The 13,707-nt window shown below is 40.9% G+C and overlaps 1 protein-coding gene across 1 annotated transcript in view; it reads left to right on the forward strand.

Moving 5' to 3' along the window:
* kpnb1 (karyopherin subunit beta 1) overlaps positions 1-13,707 on the forward strand; it is a 39,152-nt gene that overhangs the window by 1,236 nt on the left and 24,209 nt on the right. Inside the window, exon 3 of the mRNA XM_033034926.1 lies at positions 11,115-11,297. Coding sequence (XP_032890817.1) covers positions 11,115-11,297 — 183 coding nt within the window. The remainder of the gene's footprint in view (positions 1-11,114; positions 11,298-13,707) is intronic.

Raw genomic sequence — 13,707 nt, forward strand, 5'->3', positions numbered from 1 at the left:
CCCCGCTATCCTCCTCCCCCTCTCCCCTTTCATCCCCCTTCCCCCCCCGCTCCCTCCTCCTCTCTATCTCCCCTTTCCCCCCTCCTCCTCCCCCTCCCCCTCTCCTTCCCCTCCCTCCTCTCCTTCTACCCATCTCCTCCCCCCCCTTCCTTCTCTCCCCCTCCTTCCCTCTCCCCCTTCCTCTCCCCCCCCCCTTCTCTCCTTCTCCCTCCCCCCCCTTCTCCCCCCCCCCTTCCCCCCCCCCCCCCCCTCTCCCCTTCCCTCCCCTCTCCCACCCCCCCCCCCCCCCCCCCCCCCCCCCCCCTTGTCCCTTCTCCCACCCCCCCCCTTCTCCCCCATCCCTTCTCTTCCCCACATCAACCCATCTCTCCCACCCATCATCCCTTCTCCTTCCGGGGGGAGGGGGAGGGGGGAAGAGGATGCGAGTCGCTGAAGGGAAGGTGCAACCTACCGTGCTGGCCGGATCTCGGCCGGTCTGATAGACGGCCAGAGCGGCCAATGGGGGCGAGGACCGGGCAGGCTGTGGCCAATAGGAGCGCGCCGAAGGGGTTGGGTTTCCGCTTCCAGTCAAGTTGGGTTGACGGGAAGGGAAGCTGGGAGGCGAGGCCCGAGCGCACGTTGCCGGCACGGCCTGGTCTCTCTGCTCCACCTGGCCTGGCCTACTCTACTCTCCCTCGGCCTGGTTTGCTCTCCTTCAGGCTCTTTCCCCTTTCTCTCCCCGCAATGTCGGGCACGATGCACGGAGATCAGCATTAAATATGAATAGACCATTACCGCCCTTCCCCTCCATCCTCCCAGATTGACCTCTCAGCGATTTAGGGGGCGCTTTCCGAGATAAGAATCATTTCTGCTTATGTCAGATTTTAGTTAGGATCTACTGAAATTCAATCAATATAAACAACCGCATGGAATTTCTTGGTGACTTAAACTGACATTTCATAACACAATTCAAACCTTGAAAAAATAAATTGCAACGGATCTGGTAAAATGCATGGCTGGTATTTTCTTGACTGGAAATATTTGGGAGGGTTAGGGATTTGCACAAGTATTTCTGCCATTTTATGCATTATGGTTGATATGCAATTCATTTTTGGGTAGAGTGGTTAATTTGAAATTCATTTGCTTAAAGTTCTTTCCAGATTGTGCAATGATTTGGATATTTTGAAAGTGATTGTGGGGGCTCTTCTCCACTTTGACACTAAAGAACAATTTGTTTTATTTCTGAGAATAATGGGATGTCAGTGATTGAAGGTTTTGTTCATTTTTGTACCAGAAATCCAACATATAAAGCAAAATGCTTGGACCAGGCTGATTATTTCCAACATTCCCTGTTACAGGTTATCTTTGTTTATTACCATAAAACCCATTTGCTGTTTAGTTTAAAGATACACTGTGGAAACAGGCCCTTCGGCCCACCAAATCAGGATTCTACACACACTAGGGCTATTTACAATTATACTAAGCCAATTAACCTACAAACCTGTACTTCTTTGAAGTGTTGGAGGAAACCGGAGATCGTGGAGAAAACCCACACAGGGGTCACCCGTTTGTTTGCAGTTACTTGCTATACTGAATGGTATTTTAAATAGTTCTGAGAAGCCAGATTAAAAAAAATAATGCTTTAATCATGATAACATGTGCTTTATGAAACGTTGACAACGAACTGGTCATAATCCCAAAATTTCAATGGAATGCTACTTGGTAGGTTGTGACTGGGAATGAGGTAGTGGGAGAGGTACATTTGCCTTTTGATTGAGACTTCCATCCCTCCCAATTGTTTCTCGAGTCAAAGTATATATCTAAGGTTGCATCTGACAGGCTACACAAATTTGTTCATTCGCATTATTCCCGAATTTGAACAGGGAGTAAAGAAGCAAGGTGAGCAACAATTTTTAAGCTGCATTCTGGAAATATGACCAGAATAGGGTAAGGCAGGACAGGACGAGTGGGTTTACCCGAGTGATTTGAATTGAGCTTTACTATTGCAAGTTTTGTCGTGGGGTTATCTATAGTCAAGTTTTGTTACTTGCTGTCTCTGGTAATTTGAGTATGGCTCAGCAAGCGAGTTCAGATCATGGTTTTCACCTTGTCTTGATGTACCTAAACACGGAGAGAATGTAACCCTGTTCTGTGTTTTTAATCTGCCCCTTCCCCATTGCTCGTTGGCAAAAAAATAGTGATAGTGGTCTTTGTGGCTCCAAGTATATTGTTATTGTACCTCTGCTCTGATGTACCACCCAACCAGGAGGAATAAATCGAATTCTCTTTCACCCAAGTCTTAAAATTGTTCTTATTCTAAAAGTCCCTGTTCAGTTTTAGTTTCAGTTCTTTTACTGTCTAGTTTCTGCAGTTCCTTCAATTCTAACCTGAGCATACTCCGTTTATACCTTTGTTCCTAAAGTAGTGAGGATTTTTCATGGAATCTTACTTTCAAATCAAGCTTTAGGTGATCTGTGTCAGCATTTCCTTCACATGGATTACTGGTACATTTTATTAACTTTCTTGTGAAACACTGAAGGCATTTCACTGCATTGGAAATTGCTAACTAATAGTTAAAAGTTTTTCTGAGGGGAGAAGTTGTTTTGGAAACCGTGCCCACCGGACACTATTCGATAGAGAACTAGAAGTCATGGAACTTAATGTGAGGGCACTAAATCCACGGTTGAGAATGTAAGTAGGTAAATGGGTGGAGATATTGACTTTGGCAGTGATAACTTGTTGGGAATTACAGTTTGGAAAAGGGTGAAGCACCAACATAGCTTCAACATTGCCTATAGAAGCAACACCAACATTGCCTATAGAAGCAAGCCTCAATTATGTGGTGTAAATTTATCACCATTTTTTTCAGTCACAATGCTTCCAGTGTGGCTCGCCTGTTGACTTTTCAATAGTTCATTCGTCTTTTTTAATTTTGTGCATTTGCGCAAGTTTTATTTAGATTGTTAGATAGCTAGATAGAGTTATACAGCATGGAAACAGGCCCTTCAGCCCAACTTGCCCACAACGATCAAATGTCCCATCTACACTAGTCCCACCTGCCTGCGTTTGGGCCATATCCCTCTAAACCTGTCCTATCCATATACCTGTCCAACTATTTCTTAAACATTGGGATAGTCCCAGCCTCAACTATCTCCTGGCAGCTCGTTCCATACACCCACCACCCTTTGTGTGATAAAGTTACCCCTCAGATTCCTATTAAATCTGTTCCCCTTCACCTTAAACCTATGTTTCTAGTTCTTGATTCCCTTACTCTGGGTGCTATCTATTCCGCTCATGATCTTATACACTTCTGTAAGATCACCCCTCATCCACCTGCTCCAAGGAAGTCTGCAGGGTGTCTGTCACTGGTTTCCTTCCTGGTCCTATATTGAACCTGTGTTTTAAACTGAATATCCCTAAGTTTGTCAGGTGGCACAGTTGGTGGGGCTGCTGCCTTGACAGCTTAGCTACTGCTGTCCAAGTTAATTTGGGAGCTGTGTGTGGTGTTTGCATGATCTCCCTGTGACCATGTGGGTTTCCTTCAGAAATCCTGGTTTCCTCCTATAATCCTAAAGAAGTGGGGATTTGTAGTAAAATTGTCCCTAGTGTGCAGGGAATGGATGAGAACATGGGATAACAAAACTAGTGTGAACAGGCGATCGATGGTTGGCGTGAACTCAGTGGGCCGAAGGACTTGTATCTATGCTGTATCTCTTTTTAAAAAACACAGTGGATATCTATATTTCCCATTTCAGTTTTCTGACTGAATGCAGTCTTGATTTAAGCTACACCATTCCCCATTGATGCTATCCCCACCAACTCCATTAAACTGTAGGAAAGGTGTGCCTGACATGCTGACCTGAGAATGCTTCTAAAGCTATGAACTGTACCTTCTGAGAAATCTGATCGATTAACTGACGATCTCTATCCTTCCCTTTTGGTAATATATTTGTATGTCCCAATTATGCTGCAAGGACGTGGGTCTTGGTTTTTCATTGGTCTGAAATGGACAACTCAAGCAGTTAAGAAACTAGCTTACTACATTGGAATTTTGATTCCCATTTCAGGCACTTGGATGTGACAACCTGTAACCTGGTTATAGATTTTTTTTTTAAGGCAAAGGGTTGTGATAAAATAAAATGCTTTGTTGGTATGGAAATAGATTACATTGTGAATAAAGACAAGATTCCAGCTGGTAGAGTAGACGACGTAAAATGAAGACTGGCCATTTGCCCCTAATCCCTTGGAGTTCCAAGGATTTTTGTCACGCTTAAATTCTTTATTTGGATACTCAGTAATTCAACCACATTTTCCCTGCATTCGGTTGGTCGTGCTCTAAGAATTCTAGCATTTCAATGACATCTTGCATCCTTTAGAACTGTACAATACAAGGACAGTCCCTTTGGCCTACAATGTGCCGAACATGATGCTAAGACCAACTTTTATCTGCCACACATAATCCATATGCCTCCGTTCCCTGCATAATCTATGTACCTATTAAAGAGTGTCTTAAATGCAATGGTCATATTTGCCCCAAGCCTGGCAGCATATTCCAGGCACTCGACAATAGCAGTGTTTAAAATGAAACTTGCCCCTTTCACTTTAAAATGAAGCCCTTTAGTTTTTTTACCCCCTCCTGGGATAAAAGGTTCCAACTGTCTATCAAAGGTTCAAATGTATTTGTCACATGCACCATCCTATCCATGTTTCTTATTTTATAAACCAACAGGTCTCCTTGCAACCTCTGGTGTTCCAGAGAAAGCAATCCAAGTCTTTCCAACCATTCCTAGTAGCTTATGCCCCTTAATCTAATCAAGGCATCTTTTCTGGTAAACCTCTGAACTCTTTCCAAAGCCTCCATATCCTTCCTGTAGTGGAACGACCAGAACTACACTTGATACTGAAAATGTGGTGTAACTGAAGTCTTATAAAGCTTCATCATGACTTCCTGACCATTTTACGTCCAAGTAAGTTGTATATATTACAAGCAGCAGTGGTCCCAATGCTGAATATTGTCCTTCAGCGTCTTTATTTCTGTACCCAAATCATCTAATGGCCAATCTGCCTACTGAACCTGCATGCTTTTTGTTCACGTATACAAGGACGTCTAGATTCTGTTGGACATCAAAACTACCTAGCCTCTTCATTTAATCAAAAAACTGCTTTTGTTAGCATCATGGATTATTTAAAGTGTTTCTGGGTTATATTGCTTTTATTCAGCATGAACTGTTGAATTCATGATTAAGCTTTCATTCAGCTTGAGCTTTGTTATAACCTTTGTTATAAATTCTGACATTTGCTTGAATCTATAGGTATTTCCATTTTCTCTTGCCTCCTATCCCTATTTGCTACCATCCATTTCACAGGAACAATTCCAGAATGTTTTACTTTTGGAGATCAATTGAAGGGTTCTCGCTGAAGTCACTTCTTTCAAAACTGGGATATAGATCATTGTCCTTGGGATTTATCAGTTTTTAGTGTCAACAACTGTTTGGGTACAGGTCCTCCCCACCTTTATAAATGTCTGATTTGTGTAAGGCCCAAACATATAAATGAACATTTGTGAGACTGGTGGGGTAGATTTGCAAACTGCTCTCAGGAATGGAACACTTGTAGGGGACAACATATATTTTTAAATCAATAAAAATCTGATAATCTGGCACCTTTGGGATATTGGCCCCAGACTGCCAGATATTCTGGACTATTGGATATTGCTCATTACTACCCCATACTTGTTAGTAAAGCAGTGTAATTGGTTGAAAGTTCAAGTCTACTATATCTCAGGTTTTCTTGTATTGGGCTGTTTTGGAAGCTAGTTCCTCAATTCCATCTTAATTTCTCAAATGCTCATCCTTATTTGTTTGAATGAATGAATGAATACGTTTATTGTCATTGCACAATACTGTGCAACGAAATTCCATTACATCTCCTCCGGTTAAAAAAAAAATACAAACACGACAACCATTAACACATATGTATACTTATTAGTAAAAAATAAATAGGTATTTTAAAAGAATTTGGCGGCATTTCTTGGAATTACATTTTGCTTCCCCAGCATTCTCTGTTGGAATTTAGCTCTTTATCGCACATGGGTAGAAACTATTTTTTAGTCTACACGGTGCGAGCCTTCAGAATCCTGAATCGCCTCCCAGAGGGTAGCAGAGTAAAAAGGTGGTTGGCAGGGTGGGATGTGTCCTGCTTGATATTTGTGGCCCGGTCATCCAAGGAGGGCAGTTGGGCGTTTGTAATGTTCTGCGCAGTTTTTATCATTCCCTGCAACGCCCTCCTCTCAGCCACAGTACAGCTAGCAAACCACACCAGGATTCCATAGGAGAGGATACTCTCCACGGCGCATCGGTAGAAGGACAACAGCAGCGGCTGTGAGACGTTTGCTCTCCGCAGAGACCTCAGGAAATACAGCCGCTGATGTGACTTCTTCACGAGAGTGACGGTGTTCATTTGTCATTTGAGGTCCTGGGAGATGTTTATTCCCAGGAACTTAAAGCCAGTGACTCTCTCCACCATGTCTCCTTTGATGTATAAGGGAGCAGATTCCTCTCTCCTCTTCCTCCTGAAGTCAACGACCAGCTCTTTTGTCTTTGATCGATTGAGTACCAGGTTGTTTTTGGTACACCAGACAGTCAGCTTTTGGACTTCATCCCTGTAGGCAGACTCGTCGTTGTTGTTTATCAGTCCCACCACAGTCGTGTCGTCCGCAAACTTGATGATCCTGTTTGTACTGTGTGTTGGTATACAGTCATAAGTGTTTAATGTGCATTTGCTGCACTCTTCTAATTCAGTATTTATGATGGAATTGTCATAGTGCAACACAAAACATATAGGCAAGCTGCACGTTTTGCCTTTGGCTAAATTTCAGCCTTGCTTTCAAGTTCCACGCAACTTTCATTAAATCGTTAGAATGTTCAATATTTACTCCTGTCCAACATTCAACTTTGTTTTGCCATTTTGTTGTAAGCATTTCATAAAGTTGTACTTTGTCTTCAACTTTAAAGTATGGAACAGAGCATTCAATCAGCCATGATAAAATTTATTCATATTGTGCAACTCAACTCTAAGTATAATCTCTTAATCCAATCAACAGACTGATTCATTAGTAGTTTTACTGACGTTTATACTTATGAATTTAGATTGCTTGATGTATTAGTGTACCTGATTTGTTACTAAGAGGCGTTTTAGTCATGTTTACTAAAGCCTTTTTTTTTTTTGCTGCTTGGTATTATGGAGTTCTGTCAACCAATCAAATTAACCTTTTTGTAGTCACTAAAGGCCTATCGTTTGCTTCCATCCAGTTTGGACAGCTTACCGATATCTAAATATGAAGGAAATTGGATGTGAGTTGGTTGCAGTCACATTCAGCAATCCAAGGTTTTTATTTAACTGGAGGCAATGTAGAATGGTCACCATTAATTAGAATGAATTTCCTTTAGTGATGTAGACCAAATGTGATTTCAGTTTATCTTTGATTCAATGGAGCAAATTTAAAGGTAGCTATATTGTCCCTTTGAATTCAGCAACTGCGTATGGATTGCTTGAAGCAGTTTAGGAATGTCTTTCAAAAGTCCTAACTGTAATGTGAGTTATAGTATTACGTTAAACTCACTGTTAATGTGTTTGAGTTGATTTTTGTCAAGAGCTGTACAATGATATTGTGCAAAAATACTATGATTTGAAATATGCCAGAGGTTTGAATAATTAGATAACTAGATAAACCACACAGTTCTGCAGACTATTCTTGCTTGATTTGTGCAGTAAAACTAGGCTGTGAATTTGGAATTTAATATGTTGATACTTTATAATAACCATGCAATCATTATAACTTTTGGGCCTCGAATGCTAATTGTAGCTCCAGGTATATTATTTTTTTATGGTATAGACTGCAGTCTCCAGATAATTGACCAAATCAGAATCAAACTTATTTTGACCATTGTACTGACTGCAGTCAATTAACTACACTTCTCAATTTTATTTTCATTCATGTGTTAATCTAACTCCCTATTAATTGTTACAACTGAATCTGCTTAAGCATCCAAAAAAAGTGTGGTATTCAGAATTGAATTTATTCCAAACTGAGGCAAAATCGGTGTTTGTAAAATTCAGATTTATTTGCCTTTGTACCGTTTTCTTCTATGAATAAAAAGAATTCTTGCTTTGTCTGGTTTTGTACCTTCGGGAACTTGAAACTAGAATAGTGCAGAAAATATTTGCAGTGATGTTGGTACTAGAGGGCTTGAGTTTTGAGACTGGGTAGTCTGGGGCTGTGTATGAAGGAACTGCAGATACTGGTTTAAATCGAAGATAGACACAAAATGCTGGGGCTGTTTTCCCTGGAATAAAGGAGCCTGAGTGGTGACCAATTGGATTATAGAATTGTGTGTGCATAAGATGGGTGGTCAGTCTTTTTCCTGGGTTTGCGAAGTGTAAAGCTAAAGGGCACAGGTTCAAGGTGAAATGAGAAAAGCTTAAAGGGAACCTGAGGGGGCAGTTTGTCCAGAGGGTACTGGGATCTGGTAATACATGGCATCAAGAACCAGAGGGCTTTAAGGTGAGGGGATCTAAGGTAAGTATTATCACAAAACTCTTAAAAAAAACAATTGGAGAGGTACATATATAGGATGGGTTTAGGGGGATATGTACCAAACACAGGCAGGTGGGACAGTGAATTTTTGAAGGAATGTGGGCCCAACTTGGGTAGCCACCTTGGTCATCGTAAATGAGTTGGGTTGAGGGCCTGTTTTCTGCCCTATATGACTATAGTGTATATTTTGGGTGTCTTCTTTCATTTCCTTAAAGTTGATAACATATGGTACTTTTGATGCACAATATCTTGCTCGTTTAGTTTTCCAACTATTATTTTTACTTGCCTTAAGTGCAAATGACCCAATTAGTAGGCCTTGTACAGCACTTCAGTGTTACAGTAAAATAACCAGAGTTACCGAATCCCCTTTGAGTTGTGCAATTAGGCCTACATTCTTTTACGCCAAAACTATTGAAGTCCAATAATCTGCCGAGAGAATGGTTAAAATCTACTACGCACTATTAACCTGCATTATATGCTTTGATTTAGTATCTCACTGAAGTGTATTTTGCTTGTGAGCCAGTGTTGCATCTGGTCTTTACTTCTCCCTGCAGAATAGGTTAAATTATCTTTGTTGCACATTGAGGCAGGGACATAATATTGTAATGAAATAGAATAATGTTCCTGTGATAGTTTGTTTTAATTCTAGTGTATATCATTTCTATGAACAATGCTGGAAAGTGATGAACTGTGAAAGTCAGGAATGTTATCGTTTAGTCAGGTTTGGAAATTTGAGCTATGATGGCTGGATCCAGTGGATCAATGTCCTATTTATCCTTGCTGGATGGTAACCACTGGAAGGTGGTCATTGCTTTAATATTCATGTCTTCTGTCAGATACGAATTTGCGATGCACTATAGATTATTTAACCTCTAGTGGCTCTAGAAATCGTGGACGCATTGGTGATCATTTTCCAATGTTCTATAGATTCAGGATCAGTTCCTATGGATTGGAGGGTAGCTAATGTTATCCCACTTTTTTTTAAAAGGCGTGAGAGAGAAAACGGGGAATTATAGACCAGTTAGCCTTACATCGGTGGTGGGGAAGGTGCTGGAGTCAATTATAAAAGATGAACAGCGGCACACGGATAGCAGTAACAGGATCGGTCTGAGTCAGCATAGATTTACGATGGGGAAATCATGCTTGACTAATCTTTCGGAATTTTTTGACGATATAACCAGGAAAATGGACATGGGAGAGCCTGTGGATGTGGTATACCTGGACATTCAGAACACCTTTGATAAGGTCCCACATAGGAGATTAGTGGGCAAAATTAGAGCACATGGTATTGCGGTAGGGTACTGACATGGATAGAAGATTGATTGGCAGACAGGAAACAAAGAGTAGGGTTTAGCGGTTCCCTTTCAGAATGGCAGACAGTGACTAGTGGGGTACTGCAAGGCTCGGTGCTGGGACCGCAATTATTTACAATATACATTAATGATTTAGATGAAGGGATTAAAAGTAACATTGGCGAATTTGCAGATAACACAAAGCTGGGTGGCATTGTGAACTGTGAGGAGGATGCAGGGTGACTTGGACAGGTTGGGTGAGTGGGCAGATGCAGTTTAATGTGGATAAATGTGAGGTTATCCACTTTATTGGTGGCAAAAACAGGAAGGCAGATTATTATCTGAATGGTGTCAAGTTGGGAAAAGGGGAAGTACAACGAGATCTGGGGATACTTGTTCATCATCACTGAAAGTAAGCATGCATGTACAGCAGGCAGTGAAGAAAGCGAATGGCATGTTGGCCTTCATAACAAGAGGAGTTGAGTATAGGAGCAAAGGGGTCCTTCTGCAGTTGTACAGGGCCCTGGTGAGACCAAACCTGGAGTACTGAGTGCAGTTTTGGTCTCCAAATTTGAAGAAGGACATTCTTGCTATTGAGGGAGTGAAGCGTAGGTTCACAAGGTTAATTCCCGGGATGGCGGGACTGTCATATGTTGAGAGATTGAAGCGGCTGGGCTTGTATATACTGGAATTTAGAAGGATGAGAGGACACCTTATTGAAACATATACGATTATTAAGGGATTGGACACACTAGAGGCAGGAAACATGTTCCCAATGATGGGGGAGTCCATAACCAGGGGCCACAGTTTAAGAATAAGGGGTAGGACGTTTAGAACTGAGATGAGGAAAAACGTTTTCACCCAGAGAGTTGTGAATCTGGAATTCTCTGCCTCAGAAGGCAGTGGATGCCAATTCTCTGGATGCTTTCAAGAGAGAGTAAGATGGAGCTCTTAAAGATAGTGGAGTCAAGGGATATGGGGAGATGGCAGGAACGGGGTACTGATTGTGATCACAGTGAATGGCGGTGCTGGCGCGAAGGGCCGAATGGCCTACTTCTGCACCTATTGTCTATGTCTATTGTCTAGTAGCCAATCAGTCATCCATTATTTTATACTCTATCTCTATCAAGCCAAGGGCGATGCAGGAGTATTTAAAGAAAATCAAGAAAAGTTATTACTCTCTGTGCATATCTTGTTCTAACTAATAGAAGCTATGGCCACTGATATATTTCTTAATCTCGTTGCAGCCTACCTTTTTGGTAGAACTCTCAAAGGTACTAGCAAATCCAGGAAACAGTCAAGTTGCTCGAATTGCAGCTGGTCTACAGATCAAGAATTCATTAACGTCCAAGGACCTTGATGTCAAGACGCAGTATCAGCAAAGGTGGCTGGCAATCGATAGCAATGCTCGTCGAGAAATCAAAACCTTCGTAAGTTATGATGACCTATAAATTCTTTTGTGCATTATTTTCTTCGAGGCCTGATAGGTTAAGAGTGGAGTGCAGATGCTAGTCCAGACATTTAAGTAAAAGCATAACGGGCAAACGGAAAGTTTTCACAGCCTTCAGCATTCCAGACCTTTAGTAGTAAAGTGAGATAAAAAAATATTCTCATTGGTGTTTTTCATTGCATTGGAATTTGTTTAACGTGCCTGCCCAGCTGGACACGAAGTTTTACATGTACAAGACTAGTTGTTCGCATGCTGTTTACAAATTAATGCATACCCTTGTGCGTAAGAAAGTGTTTTCCACTTTGCTGTTCATACTAATGTCCTGAAATTCGTCAACCTATGCCGTGAAAGTTTCTGGATGGTTGCACATTGTCATTATTTTTGCATTGATTAATATTTATGAAGGTTGTATTGCTTATCTGGATTTTAATGGAGCACGATTTAAAAAAATACATTTTACATGCAAGTCGAGGTCCTCAAATCGTTCACCTGTTTTAACTGAAGGACATGAAGACTAGGGGATGTAAGTTAGTGGGGATGACTTGGTCATAGTCCACGTTACAGTAGAGAACATTCTGACGGTCTTACAACATAAGGTAGATTAATCTCTAAGGCCTAATCAGGAATATCTAAGGACACAGGCAAGCTAGGAAACAAATTAAGGAGCTGTTGCTGAGAGAGATGCATCATCATTGTCCATGGGTAAGGTGCTGGAGGATGGCTAATATTATGCTTGTATATATTCTGCAAAGAAAATGTGGGAATCATAGACCAGTAAGCCTAACCTCTATGGTAGGTAAGTTACTGGAAGAGATTTTGAGAGTGAGGTAGACATGCACTTGGAAAGATGGGGGTTGGTTAGGGATAGTCAGCACAACTTTTTGAGTGGGTGCTCATATCGCAAATTTGATTTGAGTTTATTTTTTAAGTGACCAAGAAGGTCAATTACATGGTAGTAGACATAGTCTGTGTGGACTTCAAGGCATATTAAAGTCTGAATAATTGGTTTTGAAAGATAGATTGCATGACATCCAGAGAGAGCTAACTGACTGGATATATGATTGGTTTGTTGGTTGGAAGCAGATGGTGATTTTGTAAAATTGTTTTTGGATTGGAGCCCTGTAAGTAGTGGTGTGCCTTGGGTCAATGTTGGGCACATTATTTATCATCTATATCAAAGATTTGGATGAGAATGTTCCAGACGTGGTTAGTAAGTTTGAAGATTACACTAAAATAGATGATAGGGTAGATAGTGATGAGGATTACTAAGAATTGAGGTGGGATCTTGATCAGCAGACATGTGAGGTTTTGCATTTTTTGGGAAGGTAAACGGGGGAGAACTTTCAGTGAATGGTGGGGATTTTTTGTAGAAGAGGTGAATCTAGGAGTACAAGTACATTGCTATTGTAAAGTGGCATCATTGGTAGATGAGATTGTGAAGGTGGTTTTTGGTACATAGGTCTTCAATAGTTTGGGCATTAAGTACAGAAGTAGTACAATACATTGGTGAGGCTGAACGTATTGTGTTCCGTTTTGGTCACCCAGCTGAGGTAACTTTTACCACGCGAAGGGTGGTACGTGTATGGAGCAATCTGGCAAACAGTGGTCGAGGCAGTTCAAATATCAATAAAAAAGACATGTTGACAGGAACATGGAAAGGAAGGTTTTTAGAGATAAGGGAATATCTTAAATACAAATCTGACCTTGTATTTTAGGGTTTGATCAAAATTTGATTTATCAAATGAGATTTTGTACTTGCCTTGGCACAAGTGGAACAAATTCCAAAGGATGCCAAAGAACAACAGCTATTTGCTCAATGCAAAATTTCCTTTTGAATAGCTAAGTGCAAGGAAAACAAGATGTTAGCTTTGTAATAAGTATTTGCATCTGAAATTCGTTCTCTCTGGATTTTGTCATGCTGTGCTTCTTTGATGTGTACTGGAAGGAGTGTAATTTATACCAGAGTTTCAAGTACTACATTAGGAAACAAAACTACAGTTCTCTACTTTAGTGCTGTTTTTATGGACATAAAATCAAGACTGGTAGAATATTGGTTTAAGTTGCAGACTTTGCTGCATAAAATGGCTACATCATTTTAAAGTTACTATGCTATTCCCAGGTATGTAAATTTAATCTGGATTGTGTTGTTTATAGTTTTGCTACGTGGCTGTAATTTGAATGATAACTCTAGTTTCCTTTATAGCTGGGTATCGTTAATGGTTTCACTTTCCTTTCTGATTGAAGAATTCTTCTAATTTTAATTTCTTGTCTGTCTCGTGATTTGCCTGAGCAGTAATCTGGCAAGCTTCACTTGGGAGGAAGCTACTTTTTAGGCTTGAAGTTTACGGCATGTTTCTGTAAAGTAAATTAATCAAACTGTATAACCTTCT

The sequence above is a fragment of the Amblyraja radiata genome, chromosome 16 (assembly GCF_010909765.2).
Source record: "Amblyraja radiata isolate CabotCenter1 chromosome 16, sAmbRad1.1.pri, whole genome shotgun sequence".
Classification (NCBI taxonomy): domain Eukaryota; kingdom Metazoa; phylum Chordata; class Chondrichthyes; order Rajiformes; family Rajidae; genus Amblyraja; species Amblyraja radiata.